The 25,155-nt window shown below is 40.7% G+C and overlaps 2 protein-coding genes across 3 annotated transcripts in view; both read left to right on the forward strand.

Annotated features, from left to right (window-relative positions):
• The first annotated feature begins 34 nt into the window (after nt 1-34).
• On the forward strand, nt 35-7,811 carry faap24 (FA core complex associated protein 24). Its single transcript, XM_082159742.1, has 4 exons — nt 35-378; nt 2,059-2,198; nt 3,354-3,509; nt 3,817-7,811. The coding sequence occupies exons 1-4, from the start codon at nt 270-272 to the stop codon at nt 4,057-4,059; spliced, it is 648 nt and encodes a 215-aa protein (XP_082015868.1). The 5' UTR covers nt 35-269; the 3' UTR covers nt 4,060-7,811.
• The window catches only part of slc7a10b (solute carrier family 7 member 10b), a 31,101-nt gene continuing 9,906 nt past the window's right edge, over nt 3,961-25,155 (forward strand). The window contains exons 1-9 of one of the 2 annotated variants that reach the window (XM_082159693.1): nt 3,961-4,091; nt 15,806-16,010; nt 16,099-16,250; nt 17,622-17,747; nt 19,737-19,890; nt 20,233-20,356; nt 20,835-20,938; nt 22,816-22,912; nt 23,070-23,219. In XM_082159693.1, coding sequence (XP_082015819.1) covers nt 4,082-4,091; nt 15,806-16,010; nt 16,099-16,250; nt 17,622-17,747; nt 19,737-19,890; nt 20,233-20,356; nt 20,835-20,938; nt 22,816-22,912; nt 23,070-23,219 — 1,122 coding nt within the window. In that variant the 5' untranslated portion in view covers nt 3,961-4,081. Of the gene's footprint in view, nt 4,092-10,860; nt 12,536-15,805; nt 16,011-16,098; nt 16,251-17,621; nt 17,748-19,736; nt 19,891-20,232; nt 20,357-20,834; nt 20,939-22,815; nt 22,913-23,069; nt 23,220-25,155 lie in introns of those variants that run through there. The other variant, XM_082159692.1, reaches the window with a different exon arrangement.

The raw sequence follows: 25,155 nt of genomic DNA on the forward strand, positions 1-25,155 counted from the left end.
AGCATCGCGATATTTGCTGGATAAAACGGGCGCGAGATTTGACGAGACTCTAGTGACATCGTTTTGACTCGGAAATGGGAGATTGTTTAAGATAAAACAACAACAAAAAGTTAGTTATACTGTCGTATTTATACGCGTCCATTATGTAAGAATAACTCGCAAGCTAATTGTAAGGCGAATATGTGTTTGTTTGTAGCGTGTGGTCGCAGTGTAGCATTGGACTGAACGCATTAACTGTTACTGGTGTCTCATCTAACGTTACATCTGCTATGGACTGGAAACCAGTTCCCGCGAGGCTCCTGAACGCCTCTCCTCCATACGGACACATAATCACCCATGAGAAGTGGAGAGCATCGGCTCTGCTGCAGAGCTTTAAAGGTAAAGGTAAAAAAAAATATATTTTTTAGTTTATTTGTTTATAGCAATTTATGTATTCTAGATGCACACGATTAACTATTTTATTCATACCAATTACGTAGTCTTGACAAAATTAGAGCTTTATTGGAAATGGCACATGCAAGTGTCATTCCACGAAATGTTGTGTCCCTTTATGTGAACTATATCTGACTTAGGCCTAAGGTTACTCTCTATTACTGTCGGGATTGTGTTATTGTTTTATTTCATATTTCTATACCAGATTATATGTGTTAACACTGTCTTAAAATGTAACCATTCATATTTGTGTTTGATTTTCATATTTAAAAGTCTGGTTCTGGTTAAAACAATATAATAAAAAATTACCATGGTAAATAACCGTACTCTTTACAGCATTGCACACACACACACACACACACACACACACACACACACACACACACACACACACACACACACACACACACACACACACACACACACACACACACACACACACACACACACACACGGTGCATTAAACTACAGTTTCTGCTACTCCAGTAACAGTCTGGCTTGATCAATCAATATGGCATGTCCATTCTTATTCTTATAAATTGTTGTAATTTAGTCAAATTTGTATAATCACAGCTCTGGTTTAGTTTTGTGTGTGTGTGTGTGTGTGTGTGTGTGTGTGTGAGTGAGTGAGTGAGTGTTAATGTGTAGTGACTGTGATTGTGATTGAGTGAGTGAGTGTTTATGTAGGTGTAGTGAGAGTGTGTGTGTGAGAGTGCGTGAGTGAGTGTTTATGTGTAGTGACTGTGATTGTGATTGAGTGAGTGTTTATGTAGGTGTAGTGAGTGTGTGTGAGTGAGTGTTTATGTGTAGTGAGTGTGTGTGAGTGAGTGTTTATGTAGGTGTAGTGAGTGTGTGTGAGTGAGTGTTTATGAATGTGTTAGTGAGTGAGTGAGTGTCTATGTGTAGTGATTGTGTGTGTGTGTGTGTGTGTGTGTGTGTGTGTGTGTGTGTGTGTGTGTGTGTGTGTGTGTGTGTGTGTGTGTGTGTGTGTGTGTGTGTGTGTGTGTGTGTGTGTGTGTGTGTGTGTGTGAGTGAGTGAGTGAGTGAGTGTTTATGTTGGTGTAGCGTGTGTGTGTGTGTGTGTGCTGGAGTTCCAGTAACCGGCTCTGTCTCGCAGGCAGTGTGTTTATGTATGTGTGTGTGTGTGTGTGTGTGTGTGTGTGTGTGTGTGTGTGTGTGTGTGTGTGTGTGTGTGTGTGTGTGTGTGTGTGTGCGCTGGTATTCCAGTAACCGGCTCTGTCTTGCAGGCAGTGTGTTTATGTATGTGTTTGAGTTTGTGTGTGTGTGTGTGTGTGTGTGTGTGTGTGTGCTGGTATTCCAGTAACCGGCTCTGTCTCGCAGGCAGTGTGTTTATGTATGTGTAATGAGTGTGAGTGTGTGTGTGTGTGTGTGTGTGTGTGTGTGTGTGTGTGTGTGAGTGAGTGAGTGTTTATGTGTAGTGAGTGAGTGAGTGAGTGAGTGAGTGTTTATGTTTGTGTTGTGAGTGAGTGAGTGTTTGTGAGTGAGTGAGTGAGTGAGTGAGTGTTTGTGAGTGAGTGAGTGAGTGAGTGTGTGTGTGTGTGTGTGTGTGTGAGTGAGTATGTGTGTGTGTGTGCTGGTGTTCTAGTAACCGGCTCTGTCTCGCAGGCAGTGTGAAGATGATCTTTGAGGAGGAGCTGGGTGTTGTGGACTTCTGTCTCGGTGATAAGACCTGTGTCCTCTATGTATCAGAGAGTGATCTGGTGGCAGGAAACAGCTACAGGAGGAAGATCGTCCGCTTCAGAAACGTAAATAACCGATTCGATCTGCTTTTGTCTGGTATTCTGAAATTATACCTTTTTTCATATTATGATAATTTACATTTTAGAATATTGGCGGTCAAACATTTGGAATAATTGTTTATGCTTTTGAAAGAAGTCTCTTCTGCTCACCAAGGCTGCATTTATTTGATAAAAAAATACAGTAAGAACTGTAAAATTGTGAAATATTATTACAATTTAAAATGACTGTTTTCTATGCGAATATATTTTAAACTGTAATTTATTCCTGTGATCAAAGCTGAATTTTCAGCATTCAGCGTCTTCAGTGTCACATGATCCTTCAGAAATCATTCTAATATGAAGATTTGATGCTCAATAAACATTTCTTAATATTATTAATCTTGAAAACAATTGTGCTGCTGCATATTTTTGTGAAAACCGTGATTCACTACGATTCAAAAGTTTGGGCTAAGTAAGATAAAAAAATAAAAATAAAATAAAATATATATATATATATATATATATATATATATATATATATATATTAGAAATTAATATTTTTATTCAACTTGGATTCATTAAACTGATCAGTAAAGACATTAATAATGTTACAGAAGATTCTATTTCAAATAAATGCTGCTCTTATTAACTTTCTATTCATCAAAGACTCCTGAAAAAAAACAGCAAAACTATTTGCAATATTGATAATAAGAACCATTTTTAATGATTGGGCACCAATAATAATTGATCATCATATTAGAATGATTTCTGAAGGATCATGTGACACTGAAGACTGGAGTAACGATGCTGAACATTCAGCTTTGATCACAGGAATAGATGACATTTTAAAATATATTCACATTGTGATATTTCACAACATTACTGTTTTACTGTATTTTGGATCAAATAAATGCAGCCTTGGTGAGCAGAATAGACATCTTTCCAAAGCATAACAAATCTTAATTATTCCAAACTTTTGACTGGTAGTGTATATTAATATCGTATTAAAAAAAAAAATCAAAAAAAAAAAATCTTTTGTTTCTCATTTAGTGCTGCCCTCTAGAAGCTACATATGATATTTACACGTTTCCCAGAAGACATAATGATCATTTGTAAGGCTCTGCTCTTACAGTGTTGTTATTTAAAACCCGCCTGACTCTCAGAATGCGGTTATTCCCGCAGGCGAACAGTGGTCTCCAGGGTGTGGTGATAGTGGAAAAGACCCGTCTGAGTGAGCAGTACTTCAGCGAGCTGCAGAAGTTTGTGGTGTTGGAGCTGGGTCTGACTCTGCTGCCCGTGTCCACTGTTGCTGAAGCTGCTCAGCTCATCGCACAGCTGGTCAGTCAATAGCACTTCATCACCACTTTATTTCTCTATAGCATACTTTAACATGCATATATGACTCTTTTACGTATAGCATCATGCATTGATTTTCAGGTAAGTAGCTGTGGGATAAGCAGGATAGTGTACAATCAGCTGGTTGTTTTTTGCTCTATAAACTCTGATACCCCTGTTGAGTTTATTCTGAATAACATGCAAAACATTGTTGCAAAGCCATAACTTCACACATCATACTTCATACGTAGGAATGTCATGCAACATGATGTAGTTTCAGTGCTGTTCAGAAGGCATTTGTCCTCCGCAGGTTCTTGGGGAGAACAAGGAGAACCCGTTCCGCAGGAAAAGTGTGTCCAGGCTGCTGGAGCCGGTGGTGTTGAGTCTGGTTCAGCAGATTCCCGGGGTTGGAAAGGTGAAGGCCATGCTGCTCCTCCAGAAGTTTCCCAGCATCCATCAGCTCAGCGGGGCTTCAGTCCATGAACTAGAGCCCATAGTGGGACAGGCCACAGCCCAGCAGATCACAGCCTTCTTCCACAACCAGTTCACATAGAAATGCAGGCTGTCACGAGCTGATGTTCGGAAGTAAGCAAATAAACACCATTTAAGCAGATTTTAAACTGTGCCTTGGATTTAATTGCACTGACATTGCCAATTAATTTCTATGAAACTGTCATTGTTCATGAAATACTAAAATGCACAATAATATTGGCTAGTTTGAATTTTGCCACACATTATATCAATTTCTGCATTTGACAAAAGGTGGCGCTGAAGACTCAGTTGCATCTACTTTGTTCTTCACCCCATTTCAGTGTGAGCTGTTGTTGTGGTCTAATTTTTTCTCTTATTTATTTATTTATTTTACCTGTATGAGTTACACAAAAACATTATCACATACTTTTTCCAGAAACATTAGTTAATAACAATATTTTATTTTGTTCATTGTACAGTAGGGCCTGAAACCACATTAGGTATGTTTTTTGCAATCCTTCGGATTTCAGATTCTGAAAGTTCTGTTTATGTGAACCCTAAAATTTTAAATCAGATTCACATTACATTTACATAAGCATTCATGTATTAGGAATAAATCTTCAGTGCATGCGCGGCGCCCTAGAACTGGAGAAAGCCACTGATATAGAGCTCTGCAGGGATGACGTGTTTTTGTAGACCGAGCCGCAAGTTCACATTACAATGATTCCTTCGACAAAAACCCAGTAGTATTTTTCCATTGGCTTTTGGATTATTGCAGAAAATAAGGTCTGTGACCAACAAAAGCTTGTGATTCTTACACGTTCTGTTCATCTTGATAATATTTTCAATTGAACACTTGAAACTAAAAACAAACACGGTCACATGACTTTATCGTCACCATCACTAAGCTTCTGACAACTCTTTCAGTCTTTGTTTAAAACATTTTCCCTGAAAGTCTGAGGTATAATAGTTTGATTATAAACACAGTGAGGCTGTGAAAGCATCTAGTGAGTTGATGAGTTTAAGTTTATACTCCCCAACAACCTTTATTGTCCCGTTTAGACACTTGTTAGTAAAAGCTTTTAAAAAAATCACAAGAGTGTTTTACTGATGTATTTTATGTTGTAGAATAAAAGGTGAAAATATATTGAGTTTGTGTTCACAACAGACAATTTTTCAACCATTTAACCAAAAACCCATTGACTTCAGGACGATGGAAGTGGAAGTGCTAAAATGCAACTTGTTGCTGGGTTTTAGCCAACAAAAAAATGTCAACTCTGCAGATCTATGTCAGTGGACTGGAGTATGGGGTTAGAATTGTTGCATTACAGTCACGTCCAGACTAACATTTGAGAGCAGTGTCACGGGTGCCAATAAGTTCTACAGATGGGGGTTGTTAATCATAAAGACAATTTAATCATAAAATTACTAAAATGTATTTCCTCATGATTTGATATTTTATAATAGGGATTTCATAATATCTAAATATACATTTCAAAGCAAAATGTGTAAAAAAAAAAAAAAACTAATGTGGGGGAAAATAAGTGGTCCTCTGCTGCCATCTACTGGTTATAGTGGTAATTTAATGTCTTTTTTATTTTAAATGAAAGCATTTGCCGCTTGTTAGTTCCCTTTCGAAAGGGAACTCGCACTGCGTCGATGGTGCTATTGGGGAACGCCCTCCACGTGAACCGGTGTCTGAAAAACTATCCAATCACGGCAATCGATATTGACTGGCGACAGCCTATGACTTCACTACTAGTGCGACCCGGAAGTATAAAAGGGGCGCCAAGAGAACATGTCATCCACTTTTCGTCTTCAGGGACTGTTTTGTGCGATTTGCAATCACCTGAAAAAGGTAAGAACAATTATGGCAAGTGATAAGCGTTTCAAGAAGTGTGTGGATCCGTGTCTCAGGTTTCTGACACCAGATGACACACACAACTTGTGCGTTTACTGTTTGTGTGAAGAGCACGCATGATCAGCTCTTGAGGGATCTGATTGTGCAGAATGTGAGAGTTTTCCTCTAAGGAAACTCCGCTCTCGTCTGGCCCTCTTGTCTTCTCGAGGGAAGAGGGACAGACATCTGTGCCAGACGATTCAGGTCCCGCTCGCGCTGAGGCAGAGCAGAGACTAGAATCGTGGGGTTTCAGAGGGAGCTCGCGGAGGAGTTTAAGAGAGGTGTTAATCTCACACCCCTCGGAGGCTCACGAGTTTGAACTGCCGGATGAGGATGTGTCGTCACTAGCATCCTCTGATCTGACAGCGAGTGCTCTGCTGGCAGCCCAAGAAAGCGGGAGATGGCTGATGAGGGTGAAGAGGATTTACAACCCGAATCCTCACAGCCACCCTGCACGCGTATGATGAGTTGTGAGTGTAGTGGAACTCAGCGAGGCTTTGCTGCCGTAGGAGCGCGTGAGGGAAGAGACTGCTCGTGGCAAAGAACGGTTTCTTTCCAGCCATAACGCTCCAGCTCCCGTGAGCCTTTCATTCCTGCCCGATCTATACAATAGATCGAAAAGGCATGGAAGAACTCGTGTTCAGAGTGCATCCATCGCCATCAGTGAGCAAACTACGCTAATGTTGAGGGGATACGCGAACACGGGTATGTGTCAATGCCTCAATTGATGAGAGGTTCACGAATTATCTCGCGGTTGGAGAGGCATCGACACTAAGTGCTCTGGCCCTGCCTTTTAAACAAACATTGCGCTTAAAAGGCAGGGCATATGTGATGGCGGGTCTGGCTGGTGATGCCTTGTACACAATGGCTGTGTTGCAAGCATACCACGCTGATCTGCTGAAAGATTTGGACCAAGGTCGGGGTTAGGGTTTGGACCAAGGGTTTGGACCTCTATTTGGACCAAGGTCGGGGCTAACCCTAACCTAACCCTAACCCTGACGCAGTAAAAACAAGCTGCACTGCACTACAGATTAGCTCTCCGGGCCACCATGGTGACGGTGATGGTGGCCAGGGAAAGGCATCTGTGGTTGAACTTGGATGACATTGGGTAGAAAGAAAGCTTTTCTTCTCGATGCACCAGTGTCACCTTCTGAACTTTTCGCAACTCCGTCGAGACGGTGAGAAGAAAGTTCAGAGAGGCGGAAGCGCGCTCGACTGCATTAAATCTTGCATAACACTGCTGTCCGAATCTGCAGTAGTGAACAGGTTGGCCGTATTATAGAAAAGATTTCTAGTCAGGCCACCGTTCATCCGAGCATCAAACAGACAGTTCTGTGTGAGATGGCTTCTTCCCTATCGGGAGTTTTTCTACTGAGGCCACCGCTCTGTCAAGCTCCAGATAAAACTATAGAATCAAGCGTTGGCCCTCGTCAGGCCACCTTGATAGCCACCTTATACTTGAGCAGTAGTTATCCTCTCACTTCAGAGAGTCGTTTTGAGATTATAGCTCTGAACTTCAGACATATAATATTCGTGTGTTGGCCCTCATTGGGCCGCCTCGATATCTGGCTTAGGCTTAGTATCTAGGATTTTTGGTGGCGGTGTGCTAAGCATTCTCGCCTCGAGCCTCTCAGTATCTGAGTGTAGGTTCCTTAGACCATCAGTAGATTTTATTCCTGTATATCTAGTTTTTCCTAGTACTAGCCGCCTCTTACTCAAGAGTCGTCTGCCAAGGCCTGCCTTTTTCATTAGGAGTAAATGTTAGTGTTGTTACAGGGTCGAAAGCATCATAGGTAGCAGGCTACCTTCAAAAAGCCTCCCATGCAGATATCTATGGGCGTTGTCAGGTCTTTCTCTCTAGAGAGTTAGAAGCAGTGTGCTCAGGCCTCCGCCCTTTACAGCATTGAGTGCAGTAGTTGGCAGTAAGGCAGTAAAAAGAAGCCCCCTGAATATAAGAATTCAAGTCATTAGGTAAAATGTCATTGGCCACTTAGTGAGGCCTCCATTCCCTTGGGTTTAGTAGAGAAATATAATTATAATAATAGGCCTCGACCCTGATACATCCTTCAGGGTCATGCTGATATTGCTCCCCTTGTTAGGTCATTATTTAGAGTACTTTGCTACCCATAGCTCGTATGTTGTCACCTTTCATCACCCAGGCTCAGAGACAGATTAGTGACTTCCTCCCACTTGGGATGGTTGAGTATGCGCCCTTAGAGCCAAAGAACTGCCCGGGCGAAGCTGTAGGCCTTACATTAGGCCTCCTCGATACTCCAGTAGCGTAAGATTGTACTCTCCTTGCTTTAAAGGATTGATAGCACTTCTGCCGAGTACACTGCCTATTGGCAATGTTAAATAAGTATAACCAGGCCCACATAAATGTCTCTGAGAGCACCTAAGCTTCTGATGGCTTTGCATACATCCTCGCTATCAAGTAGTTAGGCCTTAACAGGCCCCTTTGAAGGCGGCTCCCCATACGAGTTGGATGCTTAGCATTGCAAAGGCATTAAATATCATGTTACAGGCCCCATGGAGCCTCTCTGATTTTAGCCAGAGCCTGGTCAGTACTTATCAGGTTAAGCATAGTGTTCCAGAATCTATCTGAGGATCGCTCTGTTTGAATACTAAACTCCATAAGTCTGGTCGGAAGGTCAAAGGACTCTCACGAGGCCTCCCTGTTAGATCAGCCCTAGAGCTGTAGGCGCTCCCCTTATTCGGGTCCCTTTGGAGTGCCCAGCCTCCACAGGGCTTTGAAGCACTGTGTAGATCCAGGATCGAGTAGAGTTACTCCCCTCATTTGCAAGAGTTAACAAGCGCTATGCTGAGTTCTACTCTCCAGGATGCCCGTCTCTATGATCCGGTTTGTGAGTGAACTACTGCCGTTAATTGCAGTTTTTCCCTATTGGATTTTGTGAGAGACTCTGTTCAGGAAACAGACAGGTTGTTGGCAAGACTAGGTCAGTAAATTTGACCAGGTTTGCCTCCCTGGTGGCATGTGGGGTTGACCTTATGTTACCCTCAGAAAGTGACTGGACGGGACTTCTTTCGGACCCCCTAGCCATATTCCCTTAAATGAACCCTTCCATGGAAGCTGTTGGTTCCAAGCCTTTGAGCGGCCTTGGTAGGCCTTCCGTTGTTCGGAGGCCACTATGAGGCTTATAGCCTGGGTAGTGAACATAGGGAATAATGTCACTTACAGCCTGTTTGTGACCCGAAGGGGGAGTGTGTTCTTGGCATTTCAGGTTGAAACTGCCAGTTCTGACGTTTTTGTTACGAGCCATAATTGGCATGCACTCCCCTCAGCATGGTGGGATTGTACATCGTTCCGCAATAGCGCCATCGACACAGTGGGAGTTCCCTTTCGAAAGGGAACGTCTAGGTTACGACTGTAACCTCTGTTCCCTGAGAGCGTCGTTATCCATGCCTCAGGGATGGCTGCTGAACAGTCCCTTCAGACGAAAGTGGATGACATGTTCTCTAGGCGCCCCTTTTATACTTCCAGGTCGCACTAGTAGTGACATCATAGGCTGTCGCCGGTCAATATCGATTGCCGTGATTGGATAGTTCAGACACCGGTTCACGTGGAGGGCGTTCCCCAATAGCGCCATCGACGCAGTGTCTCGTTCCCTGTTCTCTGAACAGAGGTTACAGTCGTAACCTAGATGTTTTCCTAGATGTCTTGAAACTTTTAGTTTTACAAATGGGAACAAACTTTGGTAGATGTTTTTGGTCATCACATTAAAAATAACATTTGAACTGGATAATATTTAGAGTTTTTTAAGTGCTGAGAAAAAGTGTTAAGCACTTAAAAGTCCTTGAAAAGTGTTTGAATTTCACTCTCAAAAGGTTGTAATGAACCCTCAAGGGAATATTGTAAAAAAAAATAATAAAAATAAAAATCTGCCACAATACCATGGTAACAGTTAGCGTTACTACATTAAATCCATGGTGAATGTTGCCGATTTGTGGACTGAACATAACTTCTATAACTTGTTCATTAATGGCACTATGTTTCTCCTGGTTTCCACATCAGCGCTGTTCGATCTGATATTTATGGTTTTATAACAGAGAACTTTGCGCTTAATTTGAATATTTGCCACTAGATCTCGCAGCGATGTTATTAAATAAAAATAAAAACTTTTTCACTGGATCTCCCAGCACTGTGTACAGTATCGCGTGATTGAGATCGCCCCCACGAGTAAACCTGTTCTGAGCTCGCGCTGTCTAATATTGGTCCGAGCTGATAAACAAATGAGTAGTGCTGTTTCATTCCGTGTTCATTTTGTTTGCCGTTTGATGTTTCTCGTATTCTACAGAAATGGCAGCTCTTACCAGTTCGGCAACGTGGTGGTGGCACCAGTGCGATCTCTAACAAAATGTAGTAGCGCCGGCAGGTAAAAAGGTTGCAAAATGCGACTATTTGGTCGCAGTCTGGACCCCTGCATTATTCCAAATAAATAGATTAGGGCTGAAGTGCTGTTTGTGTGATTAAAACACCGAGAGATCCACAGATGCGTTGTGTTTGTGACATAAAACACATTTGTAATATTTCCATTCTTTTTTTGCTGCAAATCTCATTTTATTTATTTGTATTTTTTATTATTTTTTACAAATCTTTGTGAAACCTTAATCTATTTATTTGTGGATCTTAATCTATTTATTTGTGAATTTGAATATTTTTTGTAAATCTCTTTACATTTATTTGTCAATCTCCATCTTATTTATTTGGAATAATGCAACAATTCTAACCCCATACTGGAGGTACCCTGAGTAGAATTGATGTTTTTGCCTTAATGCCATGCCTGAAAGGAAAGCTGACAAATGTCAGAAGAACTTTTTTCCCCTCGTACTCTACTGACCAGTTCACAGGATGTGAATAAACATATGCAAGTTCGTAAAAAGTATAAGAGATCTTATGAAAGGGCTCTGGCAAAAAAATTTATAAATATTGCTCTTTGCCTGAGACAGTGGTTCCATGTGATTGAAACAAGTAAAACCAAATTTAATCAACCATGTACAACTAACTAGAATCAATTATGTTAATTTAACTTGAATGAACTGCTTTAACTTAATTATTCAAATAATCCTTATTGTTTAGTCATGTGGCTTACATAACAACAACTAAATATAACTTTTCTTTACACATGTGATGTTAGGTGTTGGCAGTCTAGAAGTGATACTGGTTCTTAAACCAAGCTCAAGATCAACATTAACCCCTAAAAACACTTGACATAACAGAAACTTTTAAATAACAAAAGTCTCTCCAAGTCTCATCTTGCTAAAAAAATAACACTGCAGTCCGAATCTGCACACTTCCTCACACCAGGCGCTTCTTGCATTATCCCTGAGGCTGGACCTGTGATGAGTGATTCCTTCAGTTTGGAACCCTTCTGTAGGTCTGGCATCGGGTTTGGTAGTAAGTGCGCTCTTTCGAGCTTTTTATGGTGATAGGCCTCCATTTTATGAATGTCGTTTAGGCCATCCCTCTACAGGCAGATGGTTGAGCTTTTGGATATATGTAAGCGTAGCTGTAACTGATTTGAGAAATTAAAGTTTGTGCAAAAAAAATAATACGACAAAATGAAAAATATATACAATTAAGATTCTGCCATTATATTTAGGTCACTAATTGGCACTGACAAAATGGTGTCGTTGACCATTTGAACTCATAAACGTCAGATTTCCTTGCTTCAGTATGAAATTACAACAACAACAACAAAATCATTGGCACATGTAAGACTTAAAGACTTGGCCAATTTGAATTGAATTGAGACATGAATTTCCTCAGGCCTATAGTCTGCTGTACATCTTCTCCCTGTGTCCACCTCTCCTCTCTGTTGCTCCTGTGATATATTGGTTTTCTGCTCGACTTCCTCTGTTAAGCGTCGCACACTGCTGGCAGAGTTTCAGCCTTCCTGCTGGACTACAAAGCAGCTCACTCTTAACGGCTTTCCTTAGGAGATCAGCTGAAAACTGGCCTCCTTTATTCTGCATGCAGAGAAAGGCTGCAGCCACAAATTCACGACTTGACTTCTTAAATTCCACACTGGGGATCCTTTCAGGATGAATGGGAGCTTGAGGAAACCTCTGTGGATGTGGGGATCACCCTGTACCACTCTCCTTTCAGCTGGTGTTCTTTAGTAAACATGCCATAAACTATGTGATGCCTATAGGTTACATCTGTTTGAGTAATTGCTGCTGCCCTTTTGAGCGAAAAAATAAAAAATAAAATTGTATATAAATTAATAAATTAGCCCATTCTTTGTGTCTTTTTTTGTTTTGTTTTGTTTTTTTGTAAGTGCAAATATCATATAGTAATTGATGGTTTTGTAAAATGTCAGAACATGTCTTTGCATCAGCGTGTGTGAATCAGTCATGCCGCGCGCTCGTTAACATTCTGCCCGGACAGCGCGCGATGCGGCGCCTGCGCGGCCTTTACACCGTCCCTCAGTCCCTCAGTCCTCTGGAGCGAGTTGAAGAGAGGAAGCCCAGCTCTCTGTTCGTGCGCTCACTGAAATGGATGGAGTAGAGAGGAAAAGGACGGAGGCTCAGAGGAGCATCATGAAAGATAGCGAGCTTAAACGAGACTCCAGCATCCCTGAGCGCGTGACACTCAAGAAGGAGATTGGACTTCTGAGCGCGTGCGCGATCATCATTGGTACGGAAAGTTTACAACTTGTTTTCTTTTGGATGATGGTTCATTCTTCTAACATGTAAATGTATTGAGACTAATAAAGACAAGATATTCGCCATCTTGTTAGTCGTGGACTGTTATATTTGGCTTTTATGCAAACTAGAACACAATATAGACCATTTAAAGCATTCTTAAATGCATGTTAGATTACCATATAGTCAGATTAACTATTTGTGATTTATTGATTTACCAGTATCTTAATTATTATTTTATATAGTATTATTGTAATGTATTATACATAATAGCTATTTATTGATTTATACATAATTATTTAATAAAAGTAACTGTGATAATTATATTATCCTGTAATGCATGTGAAAAGTATATTACATTTTTTTTTTTTTTTTTTTTTTTTCTTCAAAATCTCAAGATCATTGTAAGGTTACTAAAGTAGTTATCTGACTTGGTTGTTTGTTTCATTCTTTTTTTTAAATGTCTAAAAAAACTCAGAAAACTATATAATCATTCAATCTCAACAATTAATGAGTGTTAAACAACAATCACTTGAAGTTTGCAGATCTTTTAAACCATTCTTTTACTTGAGTCTAAAACCAACATCCACCGTATGTAGGCCTCTCAGAGGTGTTTGTCCTCTTGAAAGGGGCCGTCGAATGAAAGCTAAAGATTGTTCCCTCCGCTTCTGATGGTATCCGGGGCTTTGACGGGCAGCAGTAAATTATTTATGCCTGCTGTTACGTAATGTCGTTGTACGAGTGCTTGAGAGAAGAGCTGCCAGGAAGCGGGTTAGTGAAGGGGGGCTGATCATTGTCTTGCCATGAAAACTCTCTCAGGTACTACAGCAGGGTTAGTGCTGATGTTGACTAGGCAAGCATTTTTGATTGCTTTTGAACAATATTGGGTTCTACTTCAAATTTAATTCTATAATAAAGGGGGGAAATATCAGTTTTGTTACATAATCTTAATGGTGTTTTTTTTTTATTTATTTTTTACTGGGATTACTGGGAGGCATGCAATAATGAAAGGGAAGCTGGAGCTAGTCTTTACTCCAGTGAATATCTCTCAGACTGGGTTTATTTTTGTAAAATAACAAATCTCAACATTTGTTTACCAAAAAGTTGTTGAGCATTTCTTTTCCCCACTGGAAAACAAAACAAAACATGTTGACCTCTTTTGGGAGGCATGTTATTGTGCATAAAAAGTAGTGGGGGATTGTCATAGAAAGTCTTCATGCAAAATTAAGCTTTACCTGTAAATATGAAGATACATTTCTAGCTCTGACCGATTTTAAATAATAATGTTATCCACCCCTGAAATAGGTCATACCATTAACATTACCTGAGCAGTTTAAATATGCTACTCATTTTCTCCATCCTAGAGTTACTCCTATTCGTCTGCGGGGTCTGCTTTTTTTGCAACGCTTTCTTCCTTTGGCACGGTCGAGGGCGTCCTCCTGGCAGCATTGACGATCTTCATGTCTTCCTTCAGCCGATCAAGCCACTGCATCTTTGGTTGTCCTCATGATCGGCATCCTTGGGGACTTAGGCACAGCGCCTTTCTGGCCACTAAATCCTTGTTGCTCTGTATGATGTGTCCGTACCACCCTAGTCACACTTAGCGCCTCTTCTCCTAATTTGGGACAACACTCAGCTGACATCTTTGTCTTTTATGTGATTCAATCGTGTTAGCCCTAAGCCAGTACACATTCGCATCTCCATGATGTTAAGAGCTTGTTTGTGTTCCTCCGATGCTGGCCAGCACTCTGTGCCATAAAGGGTCACAGGGCAGGTCTTATAAATCTTGGCCTTGAGGTGGTTGGGCATCCGGCGGTCGTGGAGAATCCCAGTGAGCTGGCGCCATTTCATCCATGCCACGTTAACCCGTGCTTTAGCGTCAGAGAGGGTGCTGCCGTCACTGGTGATGACGGATCCGAGGTATTCGTCCAGGGCCTTCTTCAGTTCTTCGCCATTGACGCTGATGTCGGTTTGGGGGCCACATCCCAGGTGCTTTGTCTTTTTTATGTTTAATTTGCATGCCATGGTCGTCCAAGCATGTCTTCCACCTTTCGCTGGTGAGGAAGACGTCGACAGCATAAGAGTGTCCATGGTGAATGAGGCCCTTGCAAGTCCTTGGTGATTGGGTCCATACACAGGACAAACAGGAGTGGTGAGAGGGGCGAGCCTTGGTGGACACCAACGGTAATTGGTAAGGGCAGCAGTGTTCCAACAAGGCAGTGGATGGTACGGGTGTAGAGGGGCTTTATCCAAGTCACGATGGCTTCAGGGACACTGTGAGCCCGAGGGGCGTGCCAGATGAGGTCGTGGGGCACTCTGTCAAAAGCCTTCTTCAGGTCAAGGAACGCCATGTGTACAGGCTTTTCTTCTTACAGTGCCTCTCCAGGAGCGGCATGGATTGCATCTGTGATGCCGCATCCATGGACGAAGCCGCATTGGTTTGGCTAAATGGAGGCTTTTTTCCGAAGCCGGCCTTCGATAACTCGTTCAAAGATCTTCATTGCGTGGCATAGGAGGCAGATTGGGCGGTAACTGGGCATTTGGCCACGTCACCTTTGCCCTTCCAGATGTTCACAGTGGTGCTGGTCAGCCAAGCGCGTGGGGCCTCACCATAAGTGGCAATTCGACTGAACAAATCAGTGAGGATGGTGATGCCCCAGTGGACATCCCAGTGGAAACTTCCAGGCTTAAACTGGGATGTCGTCAGGGCCCATCGCTTTTCGCCGATCTTGGTTTCTCCTCCCGGCGTGTCAGGGTCAATTATTATTGATGCTCAATTATAAAAATCTATAATCTAGACACCATGGTGCAAGACTTTAGATAAACAAAGACAGTACACTCATATTACTTATTAATTGGAGAAATTGAAATGCGCAATATGGTGAAATAAGTCCCGTCATTCTAAATGAAAGAACCAGTCGCTAATCGGTAAAGCTGCGTTAGAAGCTCCGGTTGCTATAGGAACAGTCAACTTTGCATGAAAGGGACTTTGCTTGCTATGATTTTTTTTCCCCAAGATTCTCTTGTGAATAGGAAGTAAATAGAAAATAATTTACCAAATGGTATTATATCAAAGACACCAGTGTGATTTCATTGAGTTCACAGGTTTGCCCAAGAGCAAATGCTAATATGAAGGTGTGAATGTAAAACATTCAGACCAAGAAAAGGCAACAGGTTTGCATTATGAATGACTAGGGCTGTTGTGTTCAGGACAAATGTAGACAGGAAATAACAATTACATGTGATTTGTTTGTTTTCTCAGGTAACATTATTGGCTCAGGAATCTTCATCTCTCCTAAGGGTGTTCTGGAGCATTCCGGATCTGTTGGGTTGGCGCTGGTGGTGTGGGTGTTAGGAGGAGGCATAGCTGCTCTGGGTTCCCTTTGCTACGCTGAGCTAGGGGTCACCATCCCCAAATCTGGGGGAGACTATTCCTACGTCACAGAGATTTTTGGCGGTCTCATGGGGTATGACAGGTTCATATGTGATCTTTTGAAAAATGAATGAAAATCAAATGTCCGTCACATATCCTGAATGTGTTGTATTGCTCTCTAGGTTTCTGCTATTATGGAGTGCAGTATTGATCATGTATCCCACCACATTGGCAGTCATAGCGCTTACTTTCTCCAACTATGTGCTTCAGCCAGTTTTTCCACATTGCATTCCTCCATACATAGCCACACGCATGCTGTCCACCATCTGCATATGTGAGTGCTTGCTTCTTTATTTATCTATTCGATTCATTTCTTGAAACAGCCTGCTGTTGATGACGGAGTTTATATAATTGTGCTAAAAGTCTAAGTTTTGAAATGGCTTTGGTTAACCTGAGGGTTCACCAGAATTTAACCTCGATTTGAAGCAGAATTTCGTGAAGTATGTTTTTCTGTTCAACCGAACCTTTTAGTACCAATTGAGCATCGTTTAAATGCTACAGCCTACCTGAGCATTTCCATCCCTTTATGACCACAGTGTACTCATGACTTCTGATGGCTACTTCCGGCTGGATAACGCACATGTCATGAAGCTCAAATCATCTCAAACTGGTTTCTTGAACATGAAAATCATTTCAGTAAACTCAAATGGCCTCCACCGTGACCAGATCTCAATCCAATAGAGCAGCTTTGGGATGTGCTGGAACGGGAGATTTGCATCATGGATGTTCAGATCCGACAAATCTGCAGCAACTGCCTGATGCTATCATGATAATATGGACCAAAATCTCTGAGGATTGTTTCCAGCACCTTGTTGAATCTTTGCCACAAAGAATTAAGGCAGTTCTGAAGGCAAAAGGGGGCCCAGCACGCTACTAGCAAGGTGTAGCCAATAAAGTGGCCAGGAAAGCCCATGGAGTTTTAAGAGTTTATGAATTTACATGATTTTTCCAGATCTAGAAATCTAGACGTCTTAGTTTTTCAAGACTGTGGGAACCCTGGTTCTTCATTGAATATATCTTGTTTTTTAGTTGTTTTAGCTGATTTTAATACTTATTTAACTTAAGACTCCTTTGAAAGTTTGCTGAGGCCCTCTAGTGGGCCCCGACCCCTGGTTGAGAATGACCCAGTTACAGTTACAACCCTGGATTTGTGCCAAAAGCACTTGACTGATCAGTGTTGGAGGTGGCATGGGTCTATAGCATGTGATTGCTGCATTAGCTCTCTTTATTAAAGCCTGTTGGCTTTAATAAGTCATGCTCAAACCAAAACAGCAAGAGCAAGACAACGGCAGGAAAACGCAAGGCATTTCATCTCCTCACAGACCTGCTCTTTGCTCCCCTTTTTGTTCTCATTGAAAGTAATTTGTTTCAATTGGGCTTAAACTTCTCTTGGTAGAGGGAAAGTGATTATGAAAGAGTCTGTAAGCGGTGACACTGATGGATTAGCCCATAGAATTACAAGTCCAACTTCCCCTCGAGCATTCCCACATTTTGGTCAAGTACCACAAGCTAATCCTAAATCAGTATTTTCTGATGGCAACATTTAACATGAAAACTTTAAACATTGTATTTTAAGTCACACATTAAGTGAATCAATGAAGGCATTATTTAAATGTTTATGTTGTCTCTGTGTGAATATTTGTAGTGTTTTTGACATGGGTGAACTGCTACAGCGTGCGTCTGGCCACACGGATCCAGGACGCGTTTACAGTAGGAAAACTTCTAGCTCTAGGGCTCATCATTACTGTCGGTTTGGTGCAGATCTTTGGAGGTGAGAATGTCACATGGATATCTAAAGAGCTTTATGTTAATATGGTGTCATTAATTATAAAAATGTGTTTATAATTATTTAATATACTTGAAAAAATAAGTAGTTAAAACATCAATAAAACATTCAAGGGGTCATGACATGGATTTTTCCATTATTTTAATGTTCCCTGAGGTTCACTTATAATGTTAATTTACACACACACACACACACACACACACACACACACACACACACACACACACACACACACGGAGAAACAATTATTTCCAACCCTTATTCTGACCCTCTGTCTGAAATTATCAGTTTTTAAGAGGCGGTTCCTTTAATGGGGGCCTATTATGCCCCTTTTTAAGAGATGTAAAATAAGTCTCTGATGTCCCCAGAGTGTGTATTATGCTTATGTCTCATGCTGTCATCTTGCTTTAATCCACTATTAGTACAAGCCTGTTGTGGCAGAGTAGACCCCGCCCGAATGATGGCCAAAACTTTACTAACGAGTTTTATGAAGTTTATTGTACGTCACACAAAACATGAAGTGTCTGTTTTCACTCCAGAAAATCACAGTAAGAGCTGAATAAAACACAGTACAAGAAGTGCGCATTAAATCCATAAACTATATGTCTCTCTCCAATACATTATCATCAACATTGAATTACACAAAAACACTTGTTAACATGTTAGTTTCTTACTAACAGTAAACAAATATATAGAGACTTTATGCCTTTTCAGGGATGCTTAATAAACTGGTTAACTTTATATGTAAAACAACTCCTATGAACTGTAATAAAGTGTGCGCTCTCACTCCGGAGACTATAAGCTGGATCACGAACAGTTGGTACTGATCCATCCTCGAGTAACAACTTCAACTACGGTGTCCTCAGTGATTTAGATGCCGGGAGTCTATGGAGACTCTTGTGTTCGTTGGTACATCCAACAACAGAATGTAACATGAAAACATTATCCGTTTAAAAGTGTAATTTACAGGAAAAGCATTATGAAATCATTTACAGGGTTTGATGCAGCTGCTGTCAGATCCAATACAGTTAGCTGCTTCATCCATCAACTAAAGTTTCTTTGTGAACTCTCCATTACACTGTGCCTCGATTGCAAAACAATCTGCTGTCAAATTCTCAGAACAAACACATAATCCTCCGACATGATCCAAGATGCCATTTAAAATAAACGATGTACTTGTTTCCGATCCTGGATTATCCTTCCGGAGTCTGTACAGAGACGCAAATTAGCTATTAAAACAGGACGTGTCAGAGCGTTCCTTTGCGCTTCCATTTGTCCTGTTGGCAACAGACTCAAGCGCGTGGAACACATCAGAAACTGAACACACATCTGTATACTGTATCCAGTGTAGACAGCGTCAGTCATTATAATGGCTTCTATGTGCTTTTGACGTGATGTGACGCTCACATCCAGTGTAGACAAATGTCAGCCGTTAAGTGACTAAATGTCAGTGGGTGGGGCCTGTGGTGCGATTATGTAAAACTATTGGTCGATGTCTTTCTTTGGAGGCAGTCATATGCAAATGTTTTTGCCCGTGTGACATCACAGATCACCCAATATCAAAACGAGCTGTTTTTGGAGCTTGATTAAATAAATGCTTTGTTTATAATGAGGAGGACATTGTAAGCTGTAAAACTTGCAGGATGTTTTAATGGTACAAAAACCTCTTATAGATCAAAAGATCAAGGCAAATTTGATTTCTCATGTCATGACCCCTTTAATGTCATGTTATGACCCCTTTAAAAAAACACATCCTCATAATGAAACCAGATCTCTACAAAGTGGTGTTGAATGATTATGAAATTAAAAATAATTATACACCCCCTGGGAAATATATTGACATGGCAAACTATGTTATACCGATATATCAGTCTGTCAATAGATAGTAATCCTTTCAGTCATTTGAAATGTCATCTCTCTTCACAGCTCATGTTTGTTACGTGTCAGACTAACAGTTTGTCCCTGTCTGCTCAGGTAACTATGAGAGCCTGACCCCACAGGTGGCGTTCACGTTTAATAAAGCCCCGTCTATAGGGCAGATTGCCCTGGCTTTCCTTCATGCCTCCTTTGCCTTCAGCGGCTGGAACTTCCTCAACTACGTTACGGAGGAGGTGGTGGATCCCAGGAGGTTAGTCTGATACCACTTTAAAACATGCCTGGACTCACAAACTCTGCTGCAACAATCGTTCTGGCTCATTCTGAGGAAACTGCTGCCGTTCAACTGATATAATTATCAGGATAATTCATTTGAGTCACATTAATGAAATGCTATTTCAAAATTGACATGCACTGTATAGATTGAAATCCTAAACAGATTCCTGTCAATGGGCTAAATACATTTTTGACTCACTTTTTGAACCCACAATTATGATCTACTCCGTAATGTCTTTATCCACACAGGCACTGTGGCTGGATATACCAATGTGAATATTATTTGTATTGGTATAATATGTTTGTTTGTTTACCTCAGGAATCTGCCACGAGCCATATACATCTCCATTCCACTGGTGACATTTGTGTACACTCTCACAAACATCGCATATTTTTCCTCCATGTCTCCTGATGAGCTGCTGTCCTCCAACGCAGTGGCTGTTGTAAGTACAGGCCTTTGACTCGCCGGGTTTATTCTTATTAGATTATTAACACTCTGCTAACACTCAAGGATGGATACACTAAATATTTGTGTCACTTTTATGTATGGGATTAAAAGTATTACAGTCTGCAGAAAGCAGCCGGAATTTCATTACAGTCGACATGAAACAGAAGTTGTGCTGGACTTTTCTTCCCTATTGTGACATATATCGTATAGAAGAGAAGAGAAGAGAAGAGAAGAGAAGAGAAGAGAAGAGAAGAGAAGAGAAGAGAAGAGAAGAGAAGAGAAGAGAAGAGGAAGTTATATTGTTTAAAATGATAAGGGCACATGAATTAAAATAATAATAAATGGTTTCGGGAAACACCGACTCATTGAACTGCTGATAACGACAGAACTTGCGACCATAGTTGGCTAACGATGCATGTGATATCAGTGGGCAAAACCTTATTAATGATGTGTTTATGTTTTGCTTGCCTCAGACTTTCGGTGAGAAACTCCTCGGGATGTTTTCCACCCTCATGCCGATCTCTGTGGCACTCTCCACTTTCGGCGGCATCAATGGTTATCTCTTCACCTCCTCCAGGTGAGCGCATTTCTTTTTCATTTCACCGTTACATTTACATTTACCTCCTGAGGAAACACAGAACATTAAACAGATTATTGTGATAAAATGGTCAAAAGACTTTGAATGTAAAAAAAAATAAAAACATACACAGCTGTCAAAAAGACAGCAAAAAAGAAAAGAAAAAAAGATTGTGAAAGAATTGTTAAATATGTCCGTTTTCTATTATAATATATTTTAAAATGTAACTTATTCCTGTAATCATGCTAAAAATTCAGTTTTGAACACAGGAATAAAATAAATGTTAAATACAGGGGGAGACCGGGGATGGTTAACACTTTTTGCTTCAGCACCTGTAACTTGCTGAATTTTTTAGCTTGAGTTCTCAAACTTTTATACAAAGGACCCACATTTGTTTACTATAAATGGAACCAATTCAGCCCTACAAGAATATCACAGACCTCGTGGGTTGATGTCAAATACATGTGTTCCTGTGTTACAACCTACCCCACTACCGGGGTAGGTTGTAACACATGCTGGGGTAAATTGTAACAATAGACAAAAGAAGTAAAAATGGATGCCATTCCATATGATATTGTTCAAAAACAGATTTATTGAAATAAAAGAACAATGTATCTCTCTCTCAATAACAGACTTTGTCTGATTGAATCGTGTGTGTGTGTGTGTGTGTGTGTGTGTGTGTGTGTGTGTGTGTGTGTGTGTGTGTAAATTTGTCTAGAACAAACTTACTTAACAGGACACTTAATAATAACACTAGGCTACTACAGTGTACCTAATTAAATAAAATATTTGTACATCTTTAGGTCTAAACGTTTAGGTTGTAAAGTTTTTTATCTTTAGTTACTTATTGTTGCCATTGGTCTGATGTTCCCAGACATACTTGCATAACTCATTGTGCCTTTTCTGTGATTGGCCCCTTTATTGCAGCTTGCAGCTATATTATTGTTGTAACACGCCACTAAAATGAATGTACGCCACTACATTTTGTAAGCAAGTAGTATCTTACGCAATTTTGCATTTTAAGTAATGATTCTAGTTTTAAAGTTCGGTATTTTACACTTAAAGCCCTGTTTTCAGGTCGTTTCTGATGAAATAGAACGGTTAAGATTGAAATTTGGACACATGCTGCTGTCCCGAGAATTTTCGGTTTCTGTGATAGCACCCCCCCCCCCCCCACCTACAGAATGGCTGCATATGTGCACTGGAACAATCCTTCCTAAAACGCATTCAACTTTCGTTTACAAAGACGTGAAACTCACCGAGTGGTCAGGGGTGTTCACTGATATGCTCACACAAAAATCGCTGCAAAAGATGCTTTCCAACAGGTTTTATCGTAGTTTTTGTCCAACTCCATTGACTTGTATTGGATGTGCTGTGAGGTACGGTATTACTCCGCCGCCGGAAACTGGGCTGTGTCTATTATTCAAGCTCTCAACGGAAGAATGTACGGGTGTGAGGCGTTTGGAAAAATAGGTCCACAGTTTTACAACGAATGGTAAAACACCTGTTGGAAAGCATCTTTTGCAGCGATTTTTGTGTGAGCATATCAGTGAACACCCCTGACCACTCGGTGAGTTTCACGTCTTTGTAAACGAAAGTTTAATGCGTTTTAGGAAGGATTGTTCCAGTGCACATATGCAGCCATTCTGGAGGTGGGGGGGTGCTACCACAGAAACCTAAAATTCTCGGGCCAGCCGCATGTGTCCAAATTTCAATCTTAACCGTTCTATTTCATCAGAAACGATGTAAAAACAGGGCTTTAAGTGTAAAATACCGAACTTGTCCTTTAAGGATATTTCAATATTTTTACTGGAAAGCAATACCGATTATGACAGTGATTGTTTGTTATGCATTTACTGTTTACGTGTGCGTTTCAGGTTGTGTTTTTCCGGGGCACGGGAAGGACATTTACCCAGTCTTCTTGCTATGATCCACTTTAAGCACTGCACACCGATCCCAGCTCTGCTTGTCTGTGTATGTGCTTTTCATATGAGAACAATGAGTTTTTGTTACAGTAACCAGCCTATTATGTTGCTTCTCAGGATGTAACTTGTTTTAATTTGTTTGCATTAACTTGAATTAACTCTTTTTTTTTTTCTCTCTGTTGTGCCTCTTGTATCTTACCTTTCAGTGCACTGCCACAATCGTAATCTTGTGCATTGGAGAAACTCACAACCTTATAAACTATGTGTCTTTCATCAACTACCTCTCCTATGGAGTCACTATTGCTGGCCTGCTCTACTACAGATGGAAGAAGCCAAACTTATACAGGCCCATCAAGGTATTCAATTATATACAAACAGTATAAAAAGCCTGTGTGTATTCTAAATCCATAACATGTACTTATATGCCACATAGTAAAGCAAAATTGTGCATTACACCAGTGGTTTTCAAACTTTTTTAAGAGCGACCCTTTTTTTTTTACGTGACCCATAAATAGGCCTACAACCGCAAACAAGTCAAGCCAACCATAAGAACACTTGTATAAAACGCGGATAAAGGCGCATTTAACTTTATTCCACTAGATGGCACAAAAATTCAGCTCAGCACTTTTCTTAAAGGGTTAGTTCACCCAAAAATGAAAATTAGCCCATGATTTACTAGGTGTAATTTACCATCCTATGTGTGTATGACATTCTTCTTTCAGACGAATACAATCAGAGCTTTATAATGAGAGCCCAAAAGAGTAAGGCCCAAAAAAGTGCATCCATCCATGATAAAAATACTCCACACAGCTCCGGGGGTTAATAAAGGCCTTCTGAAGCAAAGCCATGCGTTTGTGTAAGAAAAATACTTATATTTAAAACGTTATAAACTATAATCACTAGCTTTTGACAGACTTACGTTGATTTACGGTGGAAGACTAACCCCTGACCCAACGCACAGCGTAATGACGAACGCTGAAGCTCAGAGGAAAGAGCAAAAAAAACCACCAGTCGCCAGTTAGCCATTTTGAAGAGAAATGACGGATGACTTCAGGAGCTTCAGTTTGTTGCACAGCCCTATTTGTTTAAACCGCGAGAGGCATCTAAGCTTACGATACTCCAACATCCGACGTCATACATGCGTCACGGTTACTCTTGTGGCGGAAGCTAGTTATTTTAGATTACAAAGTTATAAATATGGGTATTTCTCTTACACAAACGCATTGCTTCGCTTCAGAAGGCCTTTATTAACCCCCGGAGCCGTGTGGAGTATTTTTATCATGGATGGATGCACTTTTTGGGCTTCAAATTTTCTCCAGCCATTCACTCCCATTATGAAGCTTGGAGGAGCCAGGACATTTTTATATATAACTCTGATTGTATTCATCAGAAAGAAGAATGTCATACACACCTAGGATGGCTTCAGGGTGAGTAAATCACAGGCTAATTTTCATTTTTGGGTGAACTATCACTTTAACAACCGCTTTTGATGATGCACGTGCACTTGGCTTATCCTTGACGTGATCGCAACGCAAAGTTGATTCTGCACTAATTTGATCTAGCTATATATACAGGGATGCTAATTAACCGGTTAACCGTTAAACGACAGCAATAATTTTAACCAAATAATAGCCTACTATCGTTTCTTGCGTGCTTAAAAAATACTCTACAAATATTTGTTTTTGAGAGAGAGAAAAAAACAGGTAAGTCACAAAAGTGGCATTTTATTGCATTCAGATATAATACCGGTAAATAAAGCTAAATGTTATAATGTAGGCCTACTACAAACGTTATGAACACTACAAACTTAGCTATAGGCTATTTTAGTTCCCCTCACTCCACAACAAATCCTTTAAATTTACCAGTATTTAGAACAGAACAAGAATGAAAAAATATAGCGTAAGTAACTATAAACAAGCCAAAATTAAATCATTTAAAGCGTAATTGAAAGTAACCGGCGTTGGGCTCACGTTCGTAGCCTAACTATCTCATTCAAGCTCAAATGTTTCCATATTCACGATGTATTTGGATGCTAAACTTTTATTTAATGTAGGCTTTGTACTTCACTCGTGTATCAATATCAACGGAAAAAAATCATCCTCTTCACATCCGCAAAAATGTGCTTGAAAACACCACAGTGGAGCGGTGACACACTGAATGGCACAGGTAGCACAGGTACGTCTGTAAGATGTCTGCTAGAGATCTGGAAAACATCTGCAGGGTAAATACATCTGATAAACACCTTAGAAAGAGCAGATTTACATACATTCTAAACCATAAATATCTTAAAGA

This window comes from Leuciscus leuciscus, assembly GCF_965113295.1.
Source record: "Leuciscus leuciscus genome assembly, chromosome: 25".
NCBI lineage: Eukaryota > Metazoa > Chordata > Actinopteri > Cypriniformes > Leuciscidae > Leuciscus > Leuciscus leuciscus.